This window comes from Dromaius novaehollandiae, chromosome 33, assembly GCF_036370855.1.
Source record: "Dromaius novaehollandiae isolate bDroNov1 chromosome 33, bDroNov1.hap1, whole genome shotgun sequence".
NCBI lineage: Eukaryota > Metazoa > Chordata > Aves > Casuariiformes > Dromaiidae > Dromaius > Dromaius novaehollandiae.
The window spans coordinates 1618488-1634255 of record NC_088127.1 but is presented as its reverse complement, the minus strand read 5'-3'; the positions used below and the strand labels follow the sequence as shown (position 1 = coordinate 1634255).

Here is a 15768-nt window from a genome sequence, read left to right as displayed (position 1 = left end):
AGGAGGAACTGTTTGCAGTAAGTAAATTTGGCTAAACTAGGCTTGCTACTCTAGTGAGTGCCTCGGGAGACCAGGGTGTCTTGCATGAAGGCAGCTCTTGCCTTGTTTTACTGCTGCACTTGGGTTTGGGCTCTGCATCACCAGGATCCCAGCCAACTCCCCCCACTGAACCTGCAGACACGCTGCCTGGGTAGCGCAGCGAGGAGCAAGGTTGCCCGCTTGGCTGCTCAGCATCTTTGCCAACGGCAACTTGCACTTAGTGGCAACCCAAGCCCTTTGCAGCTTCAGGATTCAGCACAGGTTGTTAACTAAACGCTGGGGCCTGGAAATCAGAGGAGCAGTCCCTGGGAACCCTCCTGCACTCGTCACAGCAGCAAGACGATCCCCTTGGCAACCCAAGGGGAATGGCTGAGGCTGTATGGCCAGAGCCGGGGCTCCAGGCATGGGCTTGCAGTGCACAGCAGCCATGGGGAGAACGTGGTGAGACTCGCACTTGAGTAAGTGCAGAGACACCCCACCGAGACATGCTTCAGTCATGACTGCTTTGTGACCCTGTGCGAGTCACTTCTCAACTAGTTCTTGGTCTTTTCCATTTTATCTAGACAGTCAGGGGCATTTTTGACAAAATCAGTTCTATTTGCAGTGTTTTTTTGCCAGTGTAACTGTCAGTGAACAGAGCGGGGTTTTATCCATGTAGTTATAATAGCCTTGCACTACCACAGAACGGAAGGACGATAAATGTCTCTGTTGTTTTAAGGGAACTTGGTGGGGGTCCCCCACCAGCATCACTCTCATCAGAATCCCTCGCCTTCAGGCAGCAAGTCACTTCAGTCCTAACAACTCCAATCCCGATCGCAAGTGCCAAGCCCTAGCAGCTGGAAGAAGATTCACTGGAAGGGTAGTTTTCAAACGAGGGGGCTTATAAAGAAAGTAATGTTTTAAGAGGTTTATTTGTTTTGCATTCCTCTAATGCAGAGGTGCTGATTTTTCCTTATTAAGGAGCAGCAACTGCAAGCTTTTCATGAGAGGAAGTGGGGATTTTAGCACAGTAACAGGAAAAAAGAATGTGACCCAGCCCTGGACCTGTCTATTCAGCTAACTTTCTCCAAGCTGCAGGAGACTGTGCCTGCCATTCATGTGTGGTTGTTTGTGCTAGAGCAGCAGCACACTGGTACCAGAGCTATTACAAGAGAGCTGTAATTGTATAGCATGTAACGGGACAGCATAAATGTCCAAGGTAATAAGCAGTCAAGTCCCAGCTTAGCGGTGGGCATGTGCAGAAGTTCTCTGCAGAAGGCAGATGCTTTCCCACCTTAGTCAAACCTCCACTTTTAACTTTTTTTTTTTTAACTCCGCTATTAACTTTTTCAATCAATCATTTTCACTCTGCTTGACTTTTACCCCATGGGCTGCATAACATCACAGGACCAATCAAACCTCCAGTGGGTGAGTTTAGGGGCATCTGTAGCTCTAACAACCCAAAACTCCTCTTTAATTTGGGCGGTGGAGGGAGTAAGGAATAATTTAATACCTAATTAGTCTAACAGCAGAAAGCAGATACTGAAATAGCCAAGGAAGGGGGAGATCTGTAAATCTGGGATAATTCTAAAAGCTTTAGGGAGAGTCACAAAACTTCAGACTCAGGGAGGTTTGCCCCCCCCAGTCAAAACACACTTTACGTTATGTTCAGTAACCAGGCGAGGTGGTTGCCAGGGATTATGGCTTGTGGAATGCAACAGAATCCTGCCCACTGCCAGCGCATATTGTGACCTGCCAGCACGGGATGCACTGGCAGTGCCTGGGTCTAGGGCCCAGGTTTATTGCCGGGCAGTAATGCGCACCTGGAGTCTTGCTCAGCACAAGGCCAAGAACCCAGCAATACCTTAACAAAATGCAAGACGAGCAAATGATGCTGTCAGTCCAGGGAGGATAAGGGATGTGAAAAGTCTTGGGAAAACTGCCGGTTTGCATGACATACTACCACAACTAGCTCAGCAGAAAGACTTGAAACTGAAAGTAAAGGAAGCTCTGCCTAACACTGGCCGAAAGACATCAGGCTTTGGAATCAATCTTATAAAAATACAACAGCTTGAACTAGCAAATACACTAAAAAGAGCAATTTCAACCAACCATGTTGCAGCTCTCCAAGAAAGGGAAAAGGCATGAGGAAGGGGCTAAGAATCAGGGAGTCGCGCAGCATCGATACAAAGGTGAGTTTGCTTTCAGAGGCGTCATTTCAGTATTGTTCTAAATCAAACCGTCACTGAATTGCACTCTCTCACAACCAGACCCTCCCAGTGCTCACATACACCAGAGCAGCCTGCCCCAGCGCAGCCTTGGCGTGGCGACTTCACAACTGGTCTGCCGACAGATATCCCCACTCTAGTTTACAACGTGGGTCAGCAATCCCAGTTATTGCCCGTATTTGTGTTGGTTGAAGGCCTACAAACAGCCTCACTGTGCGCAGTGGTGCTGCATAAAAAGAGCAAAAGGGAACGGGATGAACTGAGGCACAGAGGAGCAAAGGGGGCTTGTCCAGGAGGTCCGGACAGACTAGGGATTGGAGCGTCGGCCTTCCCTGACCCTTCACTCAGGGCTCCGTGCCCCGTGTCCTGCTAAATCCAGACGCTGCGTGCTGTGAGGACAGCCCCAGCCCACATAGCCCCAGCTGCTTTGAGGTTGCAAGATGGCACTTTGCAACATGCCAGTATCTTGCCAGAGCTTTATCTGCCTCAAAACTGGCAACGCAGAGCCGATCTGACCGTGGTGGTGCTCCCTGTCCCTTTGTCACAGGGACAAGGCCAGGGGAAGGAATCGCCTTCCCAAGCCAGGAGGAAACAAGGTAGAGGAGCGGGGAGTGCAGCTCACCGCAAACAGTCGTGCAGCCGGGGGCACGCAGGGAGCTCTCAGGCAGGGCCAGGTGGTCCCAGAGCAGCTTGTGGGCACAGGGAAACACCCAGAGCAGACCGGGTGTAGCAATGATGAGGACTGACAAGCAGCCCCGGGCGCTGCTTGGCAACCCTGGGCTGGAACCGAGCCCAAGGGTTTGGTCCCCGCGCACCGTGGGGCTCCAGAGGCCGGGCCCGGCGTGAGCACCCCACTGCCGGGCCCTGCTCCCCTTCTCTCCGGCACTCACCAAAGCCCAGGACCGGCGTAGCCTGCTGCAGGCAGGACGGAGCCTCTTCCGTCTTCATGCCGGCGGCCAGCGTGGGGGCTGCGGGGCGCAGAGGCGCGTTAGAGCTGGCCGCGGAGCCCGGCGGGGCGAGAGCCGAGCCGTAGGGTCCTGCACCGGCCGGCCCCGGCGGGTCGGAGCTGCCCGCGGTCCCCTGGCGCCGCGGGCGTTTTCTGCGTCCCGGAGCCCCGGCGAGCCGCAGCTAACGAACGGCAACGAAATCGCCGCCGCGGCGGCGTGCATCCGCCCCGCTCCGCCCGCTCCCGTTGGGGTAAATACCGACCTCGTCCCCGGCACCCTCGGCACCCGCCCCGGGCTCCGCGTCCACGCGGAGCAGCGACGACGGCGCCGCGAGTCGCCCCGTCGCCCGCGGCCGCGGCCGCGGCCCCGGCCGCGCTGCCCCCGTCCCGTCGGGACACGGCGGCCCGACGGGGCCCCCCGGTGCCGCGCTGCCGCCGCGCCGCTGCCGGCTCGGGGCAGGCTGGGCGCGGACGGACGGGGCGCACGCAGGCTGAGCGCCCCGTCCCCGCGCGAGGCAGCCCCGCCGGCCGGGCACCGGCGCCGCGTCCCCGCCCGCCCCGTCCGCGCGCGGCACCTACCGGGGGCGCGGCTGCCCCGCGCCGGCAGCGGCGGCAGCGGCGGCGGCGGCGGCGCGGCGGGGAGCGGAGCGGGGCGCGACTGTGTGCGGGGCAGAGCGCGCAGCCCCCGCCCGCGCCCGCGCCCGCGCCCGTGAGCGCCGCCGCCCCCCGCCTCCCCCGGGAGCGCGCCTGAGCCGGGAGCGCGTCGGGGGCCCCATCAAGGCGGGACCCCCGCGGGCCTGGTCCCCCCCCCGCCCCCGCGCTGGCGCCGGCGGAGCCCGGTGCGCGAAGAGCCCCTGGAGAGGCGATACCGACGGCGCCCCGGCAGCGGCAGGGCTGTCTCCGGCGGGGGAACGCGGGAGGCTCGGCGGCGAGGACGAGGGGCGGCCGGGGGGCTCCGCGTCGCCAGTGCCGTTAACCCGCCGCCGGTTCAGGGCGCACCGCGGGGCTCCCGGGCTCCGCCACGGCAGCCGAAGGCTTGCCGTGTCGCCGACAGGGCGGGCGGCAGCGCGTCCTCCCGGCGTCGGGGCGGCGGTGGCCCCGCTCGACCCCGGGGGCCCGTCCCGCAGCGGCTGCGGCGGCCCCGGCACGGCGCGGCCGGCCCCGTCGGCGGGTGGCCGGAGCCCCGCGGCCCCGGGCCCGGGCTCGGCCCAGTTCGATGCCTTTGTCTTTCCTCGGGTTTCGCAAACGAATCCGCTCGCGGCATCGTCCGGGGAGAGGGGAGGAACGGGGCGCCCGGGTCTGGCCCGCCGGGCTCGCCGCTGCAAGCCCAACCGAGCCGGGCCGGACGGGGCGCCCCGCTGCCCCGCTTCCGACGCCGCTCCCCGGGACGGGCCCGGGGGCACCCGCGCCTGGACCGGCGGCAAGTCCAGAGCTTCGGGCGACCCGGGGCCCCGGGCCGGGGCGGGACTCCGGGACCGCGCCTGCCCCCGCGGGCACTGTGCGGGCCGAAGGCTGAGGCTCACGTTGCGGGGACACCCCGTTTAGGCGGCCCCCGAGGGTGAAGGCGTGGGTGCCCTGGGGGATGCGCGGCCAGCGGGTGCACGCGGCATTTACAGGTGCGGGGCCGGGGTGGGCTGGTGCTTCTGCCCCGCCGGACCCCGGCGCGGCCCGGCCAGGCAAGTCAGTCTGCTCCGAGTGAAACGGGGGGAAAGGCAGGAGCTGCCCCAAGCTGCCCACGGCAGGGGCGCAGCCGGGCACGCTGGTAGCTGGTGTCTGAAACTGGCTGGCATCCAATCCCTGAAGTGCAGACACCCATGCACACACCTCACACACCTTGCAGTGTGCACGCACACACACACACACACACACACACACACACACACACACACACACACACACACACACACACACACACACACACTCTGTCTTTAGACCAGGGGCCCGTCAGAGCTCTCCAGCTCCCAGCATGGTTCAAGCAGAGCCACAGAAGAGCTTGTGCCTGAAAGCTGTTTGGCAGCGCTTTGTGCAGCAGCTTGTCTGGGCCGGGACACTCCAGGCACCCTTGTGCAAGCAGAGACGGGCAGCGGTGGGCGCAGTGGTGGGACGCTCAGTGGGGGACTGTGATGGGCTCACTCACATCTGTGTCGGGGAAAGGGGAGTCCAGCCCAGGATCCAGGTGCCAGGGACATGGGTGTCTGACTCGGGCACCAGACTCGGGCACCTCTGTACATCAAAGATGAGCTCAACACCTCTGAAGAGCGACCACTGAGGGATTTCAGTACCGAGGTTCAGCATAAGCGTGTCTCATCTCACGAGGTGAATATATTTGCTTTTATTGCAGATATAATAACCCTTGTTTGGATGCTAGGAATGCTGTGATACAATAGGAAAAAAACCAAAAACTTTCGAAATGGATGGAAACACAGTTCAAGAATCGGGTGTCATTAACTGCTATTAGTGCAGAGGTGAGAGGTGTGAACAGTCCTTCCCCAGCGTTTGCGGTACCTTTGCCAGTCACCAGTGAAGTCACAGGGAGTTGAACAATGATCAAGTTTTGTCTGGTGACAAACAAGTGCTGGGCAATTTTGTAATGTGAAATCCAAACTGGAAGAAAATAAAAAAAGGCAAAGCTATGAAAATGATTTTTTTTTTCTCTGCAGGAAAACCAAATCTCATTTCCTGTCCAGCTGTTGCTGTCACCGCCTCCCCAGAGACAGCGTTTACTGACAAACCCTTGGTGTCCCACGGCTGCCTGGCTGGGATGCTTTGCTTGGCAGCAGGGACCTGAGCCAGGAGGGGGCAGGATCTTTGGGTAAGAGCAGCCCCAACTCCAAGCTCACCCCCACCCACCTCGCACACACAAGCACACCTAGAAACAGAGAGGCCATTTTAACCAGTGCTCCAGAGCAATAATTGTCCTTTATTAAGCTGAGCTCCCTATGGAGAACCTGGACTCCTCGGATGTTGCTTAGGACCACTGAAGTCCATCTCTGTCCTTCCTCATGACAGCACGGTTCTCACTGGCTGAGAGGAACCAGCAGAAAATGGACACTTGGATAGCATAAATTAAGAACAGAAGGCAACATCCATGGTGTCGGAGCACAGGATGTTGCCTTCATGCGCAACTCGGGTTGGGTGCAGCACGCTGGCTTTGCTCAACACCCTTCAGGTGGGCACAGGCTTTTCACAAATGTAGAAGCACTCGTAGGTGCAGTAGACATCATTCCACTGCCCCAGGTTCCAGAGGTGGGCACAGTCCTCGTTGCTGCCACTGTTGTTGGGCTCTCCTTCCTTCCAGAATCTGGGGAGAGAGGGAACCACGGGGAGCATCCCTGAGCTTGGCCTGAATGGTGCTGCTTTCCCTGCTGCTGGAAGGGGGGCAGGCACTAGCTAAAATAATCCAATTTTAGATGGCTTTAGATGCCGGTTCATGTCTCTGATACCACATTAGACCTGGTGTAAGTGCCTGTCCCACACTGCATCCCAAGGCTTCCCCTTGGTGGGTACAGAGCAAAGCAGGGAAACCGAGGCTGCAAGTGCCTTTGAGCTGATAAGGAGGTGTACGCCCGGATGGGGAAGGTGCCTGCTGTTCTAGGGCGTGGGCATGGCAGACTGGGTCAGGCTGGCACTCACGTGAATGTGGCTTTGTAGTCAGTCCCATCGATCCATTCCCATTCCCCTTCTGAGTTCTCATCTGTGAGCCCAATCCAGAAGCGTTCGTTCCTTGTCCTGAACATGACAAAATTCTGCAGCAGGGAGATGGATCAGGAGGGAAAGCACCAGGAAACAGCTCCTTAGGTGAACAGGCTCAGGGCAGTGGGAGCTCTGCATTTGGCTATTCGTTTGCGATGCGGAGGAGCGGGACAGGTACCGGCGGGGCAGGATCTTTGCTGTGTCTAAGCATCCCGCACATGAGAGAAACCCCGGACGCCCAAGCCGGGCATGCAGCAGGCAGGCAGAGCGAGTTGTGCCTGCTCTCTGCTGGCTGGTGCAGAGGATAACAGCAGGCACCTGCTGTGGGCTGCCTGGCGAGAGGCTGAGGCCAGTGTGTGCAGGGTGAGAGCACTGAACAAGAATGGTACCGGGGGGTTCTGCAGGAGGCCAGGGCTGCAGGCAGGACTTGGGTGAGCCTGGACCTTCTTGGCTAGTGCTGGGATCTTTACCTGCTTGGCGTAGCTATCAATGACAGCCAGCTGTGAATGCATCTCTTCACAGTGAGCCTTTGCCTTGTGCCAGCTCGTTCTACGCAGGGAGAAGTAGTAACATTTTCTGTCAAAGTATTCCCACTCCCTCGATCCAGGTCCACAGGGAAACACTGGCAAAAGGAAGGAGTGAGGGAAATCAGAGAGCCTGCTGCAGGCAGTTGTTTTGATCCTCACCAGACTCACCCCAGCATGAGGGTTTTCCTAGCTGTGTTGCAGTGCCGAACGCTGACTGGTATAGACACACAAGACCCTGAAGCTTGACGTATATTGGATTCCCATGAATGTGGCAACTGGCACCAAAAAAAGGCTCCTACTGCAGGAAGATTTGCTTTTTTCTAAAATATAATAGTATAAGATTTATGGAAAATGGACTCCAAAGCAAGCAAACACAGCTGAAGCCAGAATCCCTTGTGCTGGTCTGTGAGGCCACGCAAATCAGAAGAGATAATCATACAGCCCTCTTAGCAACTGCTAGAAGACCCCTCAGCAAGGGAGCCAGAGGATGTCTGCAAGACAGCACAGCTGCTGCTTGGCACCAGTGAATCCAGAAGGGGCAAACACCATGCACAGCATTAGCAAAGGAAATGCAGCAGGAACACTACATGGACTATTTAGGGGGACTGCAGAGGGGGAAAAAGCTGGGGAGAAGCAGATTTTAAGCAGGGGCCCTTTGTGGTCTTAGGTAGCACTCAGGACTTACACAGGAAATCTGTGCCAGAATAGTTCTGTTTCCGTTGCAGGTGCACCTCATGGAGTTTAGAAGAAAGGGCTGAAACTGTTAGGAGAAAGAGAGAGATGCTGGGTTATGGGTTGCATTGTTTGCATTACCCATGCACTGACTACCTGCAAGCACATCACCCATCAAGACTAGAGACATGTTCTGTTCCGGCCTGTTTAACCTGCTGGGGATGCCCCTTTCCAGCAGGCTGCAGGGCAAAGGAATCTCTGGACACAGCGCACTGGCTTGCAGTCTGGTGCAGCTGGAGACTGCAGCGTGGACTTCAGTGGTCCCTACATGGGACAGTCTGGGTGTCCCTCTCCTTACACAACCCTCTCCTATGTGAGCTAAGGCATGCTCTGCCTTGCTGCAGATCTACAAATACCCTTGTGGGGCTGTGCTCGAATGACCACGTCTGAGCCCTCAGCCTGGCAGCTGTCCATGCTGTGCACCTTCTTGCTCAGGTCTCAGCAAAGCCTGTAAGCCCCTGTCAGGTGGTGATAGCACCATGTGTGTGCACAAGGCTGTCTCCCATCCTTCAAGGGAAGCTCTGTCCCATCATGGGCCCATACAGAGTCCGTGCACAGCAACTCCTGGTTTGGGCTGTTGCAATATGAGTTACAAGGGTCTACAGGGATCTATAGTGCACGAGTGTGCACGTAGACCTCATATATCTCTTGATCCTACCTGTCTAAATAATTAGCATGAGATATACACCTCTTCAAAGATGTCACAGTACCTCTGGAGAGTGACACAGCAAACAGGGTGATGCTCAGCAAGAAAGAGAGTGCCAGCAGCAAGTATACTGTGAAAAAGGATCTCAGCTTCTGCTGGAAAAAGTTTCTGTCTTTAAAACAAACACAGAAACAGATGTGAAAATATTCCCTCTGATAACTGGATTAGTTTGAGTTTCATAGCTTCTCTGATTCCATTTATAGGAGGGTTAATAAATAACCTGCAATGGCTTACTGTTTGCTATAGAAACCAAGAATTTGATTGTAATGCTCAAAACCATCTATAGCATAGCAGACTAACAGCCATAATAGACTTGCACTGTATTAGCAGTGACATGGCCTTGATAAAGGGCAGGGCAGATGATCTGCCAATTGCCACACAAACAAAACAAAAAGCCAAAGCTTCCTCCAAAGAAATTATAACCTTACACCACATGTTTCAAAACATAACATATTTCTAAACCCAACTGGCTATCTATTAACCGTTTTCAAAAGGGAGGACTCCTCCCTATCCCTAGCTGATGTCAGGTGCTCTTTTCTCCCCTCAGGGGGGTTAAACCTTGGGCTCACCCTTAGAAGATTTGCAAGCGTGCTGGGTCACTCAATTTAGGGAGCTCAACTTGGGAAGCCTCCAGGAGGAGTCCAGTTTTACTCTGGTCCAGGTCACTTCTGGGCTGAACACTCATGCTCTCAGCTATTGCTTGTTGGGCACCCAAATCACCAACAGCTTCACAGCAGCTGCAGACCTTCACATCAGCAACACCCCACACCTGCAGCAAAGCCCCCTTCACCCATATTCTGTCTAAGTCTTTATCCCAGGGACAATCCTGCACTACAGCTCTTACTGGGTGGGGGTTCCTCACCTCAACCAATCAACCCCATTAGAGTTAATTAGCCAAGCTGCCTAAGCAGACAAGGACCCAGTTAGACAGGAGTAGTGAGACCTTCCTCTCATCCAGAAGTTAAGCATGGGGGCAGATCAGGAAAGAAAGACTGTGCTACAGGATCCAGCTTTGCTGCCCTCATTGCTCCTGCCTCTCTCCTGGAGGTAGTGGCTCGAAGGGAGAGCCTGGCAGAAATTTACCTTTAAAAACATGCAGTTCATCATGAAGATGCTCCTCATCCATCCTGGTAAACTGGCTGGGAGAGATAGAGGTGGTTTTGTTTAGCCTTGGGATGCAGACCAAGTAAGTGGAACCTTGTTCACTAGAGTATCTAGAAGAGAAAATCTGCAGTATCTCTGAAGGTGCTCAATCCAAAAGTTTAAAATTTAACCAGCAGTTTTTAGACTGTGTCCCATTGGCTGGTCTTCTCAAATCACTGTCTTGGATTGTGTCAACTTCCAGTAATTCACCTGGCTGAAAGTTCTTGTCTGGCCAAACCGAGTGTCCTTTTTGTTTGTAATGCTTTGGTCTCTTCAGAGTACAAAGTGCAAATTCCTGGTTTCTGAACCTGTTCCGTCAAGTATAAAAGAGTAAAAATACTACTTTGGAAAATAGGAAGTGTTCTTCTGTTTGGAATGATGATGGATACATGATGGATGTGCAGTATCCACTTTCTAATTAAGTGGAGCTCCCTGCACTAATTGATAAACCGCAAGTTCTGCAAGCCTCCCAAAGTTTTCTGTATTATGGAAACTTAGCTTTTTCACTTTGGCAGTTGTGAATTTTTGCTCCTCTCAACTCCAATATGACTTTGAGACCTACTTTATACACTAGTTTTGCTGCAAGACACATGGGTTTTAGCCAGTTTTTTCTAAGTATTTTGTTCTGTATTTTAAAAAAACTACAACAACAAAAACCCACACAACAACTCTGCTTTGATTTCATAATGTGTTCACAGACAGCAGTAAGCCAGGGCTGGGAGAAGAACCATTTATGTTAAAGGATAATGCTGGCAAAAGATGGAATGGAGATAAACAGTCCAGGAAACTGCTTAGCTTGGAAATTGGAAGCAATAAGGCTCTAGAACAGTCCTACAAAAGCTTGCCAAAATAAAATACTTCAGTAAATGTGTGAAAGTAGGGACAGAAATAGAACTGATGTTTTGAGGACCCTTTCAGTCCTTTATTCCTATCATCTGCCCAAGGTTATCCAGTATTAAAGTTCGTAATTGGCAGTACCCAGATTCCAAAACTTAGTGCAATGAAAAGCCCACTTTATGGCATATAGAATTTGTAATTGCTATTTCCTGCTATTCCATGCTTAGTAATTACAAGCTCTGCAGAGACAATGGAAAACTGGCAAGCTGGGATCAACAGATATTAAATTACATTTTTCGGTACACTGTGCTATCGGGCTTGCAAACATCCCACTGCAAACATTGGAAGAGAACATTTAGATTCTTGCCGCATCAAACTGCATTTTGATTGACTGAGTGATTTTGCTGTGTTTTTAATTTTTACTTCTGCTGATTTGCCTTCACTCTCTGAGTCCAGAGAGTGCTGGGACAGATAATGCTGAAGTTTTAATAACGATAATTACTCCAGCATAAACCTCTGTACCTGTGGTAAACATGTAGCAGTAGTTATTAAGCCAGCAGCCTTGGGATGCTTTCCAAAGCAGAGCTGGGGCATTTACCATTGTTTATTTGCCCCAGAGCTACACTGAGATTGTTTGTACATAGGAGCAGCAAGCCAGAATGAGGCCAGGGCACAAAGACCAGCTGTTAGCAAGATGCATGGTGTTTCATCACAGAGGGTCACTGCCATCCAGGTCTGTCTGAAACTGAAGAGCTTATTGCATAACCTGCAGTTGAATGGAAGATGGGGGGTGAGGCTGGGTGAAAACAGCAATATCTAGAAACAGAGCCTAGGAGAGAACAGGAGACTTGGCGAGGCAGCAACCTGCTGCTGCATTTTCTAGGAGAATGCTCTATGCAGTCTCTACCAGCTCCTGAGGAAAAAAAGCTGAGCAGCTACGGTGCTGCAGGAATTGTCAGTTCACCTTCCTGTCAATCTGGATTAGGGAGGAAGCAAACAGCACGAAGAAATCTCTTGGTAGGGGACCAGGATGTTAGAGGATTCAGGACTTGTGTATTTGTTTTAGCTCTCTGTAATTCCACGTGTGCACCTTCAGTAAGGGGGGAAAAGCTTTGCTAAGACAGAAGGGTCGACTAAACTGGAAGACAAAATCCATGGGTCTCCCTGAGGGAGTCTTGCAGTCCTGTGCCAAGCTTTCCAGCGGGTCTGTATCACTGCATTGATTAGTGTGCTAATTGCGTGCAACTCCCCACTCGTACTTTTATCCCAGGTCAGCAGGTCTTCAGCTGTTAACACCCGCACGCACTGACTGTGCAGTGTCAAAGGCTGCCTGACTTGCATATTTTAACAAAGACACTTATGACAGTTCAGTCAAAGTCTTGCAGCACAAGGAAGGCTAACAGTCAAAAACATTTTTATTTAATAAATACAGTATTTGATGAAAAACAACATCCTTGGGTAACTCAACAGTCCAGAACAGCAACGTCACAGAACTTCAGTTGCAATGTCCAGTAAGTTTTTTTTGGTCACGTACTGGTGTTACAATGTCTTGAGTAAGAGGAGTATGTGAACGATAAAAGTGAATAAGGCAAAGGTGGCTGCTCGTGGTAGCACAGCCCAGCAAAACAAGGAGAGGTAACGGCAGCCCCCTCTAATGCCCAGGAGCACAAACGGGTGCCCTTTCTCTACACAAATAGAACGTGATGCTTTTAGGAACAAACAGTTAGAGGAAGATCTGTGACCAAACTTTTCTGCATTTTGAAAAATAACTTTCAGAACTAAACTTGGCAGGAAGATAAAAGCAAGAAGACAGCCCAGACTAAGAAAACACTCAGTATCTGGGCAGAAGGTCACCTGAACTCTTCCAAGAACAAACCAGCTTTGGCAACATGTGTCTGAAGCGCAGCCTTTTAAGTGTTTCTTTGTAGGCAAAGTTGGGAACATACACACAGGGTGGTTGAGTAATCAGAGTTAGATATTAACTGGAGTTCTAGGTTTGGGACAGCCCAACCTCCTCCTGTGGCAGGATGGCATCTCACTTAGTGTCTGTGAGAGTGCTGGTTGAACGGCTGCCTGATGTTTAGCATAGGGGGTCAAACAGGGGCAGAGAAATAGGTTAAACTTGTAATACGGACATGCACACATGCTCGCTCACTCTCTGTAATCTTGGTCAGCCCTTAGTTCATCCCTAGGGTTCCCAAATGTCAGCAGCTGTGTGTTCACTGACTTTCAGATTTGCCTGATCTATGGAGGGATCCCACCAGAAGCAAGTTCCCACCAAGCCATTTTACATTACATATTTGTGTAATGTGAAAATTGGCTCTTTTCGCATAACTATTTTGGCCCCAATGGAAATTCTGTTGCCAAAGATACATACAACTGCTACCAGAAAAAATAAAAGCCTTGCCCAGAAAGGAGCACATGAGGCTCGGTGATGAAGGGTGAGTGTCCTGCCACCTTAGACTGGTAACATCTTGCTTCAGAATCTGTATCAAGGAGTATGTGAAAAGCTGCAGTTAGGCAAACTTGCCTGAATTTTACATATTGCCTCGTCTTCAAAATGAGCCCCATCTAAATTGAGATTCCTCAGCTGGGGGAGTGCTTGGCACAAAGCCACAACGGCATCAGGGGAGAACTTATCACATAGATCAAGGCACAGTGTTTCTAGGCGCTTCAGGGTTGCTAGGCAAGCCAAACCTGCATTTGTCAAGGAATAAGCATTGCTGATCTCCAGAAGTCGGAGACTTTTCAGATGGTGCCCAATGAAATGAACAGCGGAGTCAGTAATAACACAGTGGCGCAGCACTAGGCGCTCCAACCCCCCCAAGTACACAGCCGCTCTCTGAATTCCTGCATCTGTTACCCGGTAGGTCCCGGACAGCGTCAGTGTCTTCAGAGGAGCCTGGGAGGAGACGTTTAGCAGATGTTGATCGCAAAAGGCAGGGACGTTACACACAATGAGATGCTGCAGCTGTGGCAGGGCATCTGCAGCAGTCCCCTGGAACCACGCAGAGGGGATTTCGCAGTGACTCAGCTCTAATGTCTTCAGGGAAGCGGGCATGCTCCGGTAGGGGAGCAGGCGGAGGTCAGCCTCGGCCAGGCACAGCCGGCCCAGGTGGGGACAGTGCTTCCCGAGGGCAGCCAGCAGCGCGGGGGAGAGGACCTCGTGCTTCCTGGCAGAGCAGAGTGCGCCCTTCACCTTCAGCGTCCGCAGGCTGCCACGCAGGTGCCGCCGCAGCAGGTGCCACAGGGTGCGGGAGCTGAGCTGGGCGAGAAGGAAGCGGCTGATCCCTCGCGCACGCCCGGACGGGCCGGCGGGCCCCGACCCCCGGGAACCCGGCCCGGTGTCAGGCCCCCCACCGGGCAGCTCCGGTCCCCCCTCCGGGCCCGGCCTGGCCCCCGGCCCGGCCCCCCGCCAGGCAGCCTCGGTTCCCCCCCCGGCCCGGGCCTCAACGGGTGGCTCCGGGCACCCCCCCCAGCCCCGACCCCCCGGTAGCCCGGCCCGGCCCCGTACCCGGTGCGGGCTCAGGTCCACGTGTCTCCAGAGCGCCCGGTCCTGCCCCAATCGCCACCACCGCCGGCAGACCCTGCGGGGAGAGAGCAGGTCGGTCACCGCCGGGACGCGGCCCGCTGCCCCCAGCCCCGGCCCGGCCCCACCTGCCCGCGCGCAGCCGGTCCCGCAGCGGCAGCAGCGCCAGGACCTCCAAGAGCACCGAGTCGGGCAGCGCCGCCAGCCCCGCACCCGGCGGCGCCTCCGCCATCTCCGCCGCGGCAACGCGCCGCTTCCGCCGGCCGCCACCAATGAGGGGCCGCGCCGCCGCCGCCCGCAACTTCCGCATCCGGGCCGCCGGCTGTTGTCCGGGCGGCTTCCGCTTCCGGTGGGGGCAGTTGGCGGCGGAGCTGCGCAGAGCTGGGAGAGCGGCGCGGCCGGGCTCGGTGGGTGGCGGCGCGGCGCCGGGGCCTCTGTGGTGCCTCCAGGGTCTCTTCCTCTCCCCGGTCCCCCCTCACTGGCGTCCGTCGCCTCCCGGTTCCCCCCTGCCCGCTGTCTCTGTCTCCCCGCTGCCCCCCCGCCTCCCCCGCTCCCGGTAACGCCTCTCTCCTTTCAGGAACGATGATCGAAGTCGTCTGTAATGACCGTCTGGGCAAGAAGGTGCGGGTGAAATGCAAGTATCCCGGGCTGGGACTGGGACGGGGGCGGGGGCGGGGGAGGCTCTTCCCGGTTCCGCTTTCCTTAACGGCGCCGCCAGCACCGAGGACTCCATCCGCGACCTGAAGAAGCTGATCGCGGCGCAGACGGGGACCCGCTGGGACAAGATCGTGCTCAAGAAGTGGTGAGCGGCCGGGCTGCGGCGGGAGGCGCTGGCGTGGTGGGGAATGGGCTGGAGGCTCCCGGGACGTGGTGTCCCGCTCCGGCAGCACCCGGTCCTTGGGGAACAGTTCTGCCGATGCCGTGCCCTCACCAGGGTACCGTGCAATGGCCGGGATCGAACTGCTGGGGGGCGGCCCCGACTGAGAACGCCCCGCTGTGACCTGGCACTGGGTGGTTCAGGAGGAAAATCCTGGTCTGTTTTCAGGCTTCCTCAACTCCAGCATGTGCATCGCTGCTATTTCTCGCATCGCAGTCTGCAGCGTTGCTTTATGAATGCTGCTGTCGAGACTGTGCTCTCACGGGTAGCTTAAAAACCACATTAGGTCTCAGATGTTGCTCTTCCATGGGGTGGCTGATAGGAGAAAAGCTGTTGATAGTGCTGTGGCTGCACCACTCTAAGGGCAGTTTCCTTTGCTTTAACCTGTGTTGGATCATGCATGCTGGACTGATCTCTGTTTTACGATAACTGTAGGTACACGATCTTCAAGGACCATGTCACACTGGGAGACTGTATCCTTCTTGCTGTAATAGTCTCGGTAAAATTTCTCTAGGGAAACTTTCCAGTTAAA

General features: G+C 54.9%; 2 protein-coding genes across 5 annotated transcripts; both read right to left on the bottom strand.

Moving 5' to 3' along the window:
* Positions 1-5513: 5513 nt before the first annotated feature.
* LOC112992095 (hepatic lectin-like) lies at positions 5514-10104 on the bottom strand. Of its 4 annotated transcripts, none has more exons than XM_026114976.2 (6): positions 9934-10094; positions 8855-8962; positions 8098-8172; positions 7356-7507; positions 6826-6938; positions 5514-5796 (listed from the first exon to the last, which is right to left on the bottom strand). In XM_026114976.2, exons 1-6 carry the CDS (start codon positions 9974-9976, stop codon positions 5637-5639), a joined length of 651 nt encoding a protein of 216 aa, XP_025970761.2. In that variant the 5' UTR covers positions 9977-10094; the 3' UTR covers positions 5514-5636. The 4 variants fall into 4 exon arrangements, with proteins under 4 accessions (XP_025970761.2, XP_064355330.1, XP_025970763.2 ...); XM_026114977.2 differs by lacking the exon at positions 5514-5796 and adding an exon at positions 6296-6493 and having other exon boundaries at positions 9934-10092; XM_064499260.1 differs by lacking the exon at positions 8855-8962 and having other exon boundaries at positions 6826-6921; positions 9934-10104.
* A 2123-nt stretch (positions 10105-12227) lies between these two features.
* FBXL12 (F-box and leucine rich repeat protein 12) lies at positions 12228-14677 on the bottom strand. The gene is made up of 3 exons (XM_064499177.1): positions 14488-14677; positions 14345-14417; positions 12228-14095 (listed from the first exon to the last, which is right to left on the bottom strand). The coding sequence occupies exons 1-3, from the start codon at positions 14667-14669 to the stop codon at positions 13322-13324; spliced, it is 1029 nt and encodes a 342-aa protein (XP_064355247.1). The 5' UTR covers positions 14670-14677; the 3' UTR covers positions 12228-13321.
* Positions 14678-15768: the final 1091 nt, after the last annotated feature.

Excerpts from the sequence above, each read along its gene's own strand:
- LOC112992095 (XM_026114976.2), bottom strand. The coding sequence starts at position 9,976 with ATGGATGAGGAGCATCTTCATGATGAACTGCATGTTTTTAAAG. Across the intron at positions 8,963-9,933 it reads TGAACTGCATGTTTTTAAAG|ACAGAAACTTTTTCCAGCAG; the intron begins GTAAATTTCTGC and ends TTTGTTTTAAAG. Across the intron at positions 8,173-8,854 it reads TGCTGTGTCACTCTCCAGAG|TTTCAGCCCTTTCTTCTAAA; the intron begins GTACTGTGACAT and ends TTCTCCTAACAG.
- FBXL12 (XM_064499177.1), bottom strand. The coding sequence starts at position 14,669 with ATGCGGAAGTTGCGGGCGGCGGCGGCGCGGCCCCTCATTGGTGGCGGC. Across the intron at positions 14,418-14,487 it reads GACCGGCTGCGCGCGGGCAG|GGTCTGCCGGCGGTGGTGGC; the intron begins GTGGGGCCGGGC and ends CTCTCCCCGCAG. Across the intron at positions 14,096-14,344 it reads TGGACCTGAGCCCGCACCGG|CTCAGCTCCCGCACCCTGTG; the intron begins GTACGGGGCCGG and ends CTTCTCGCCCAG.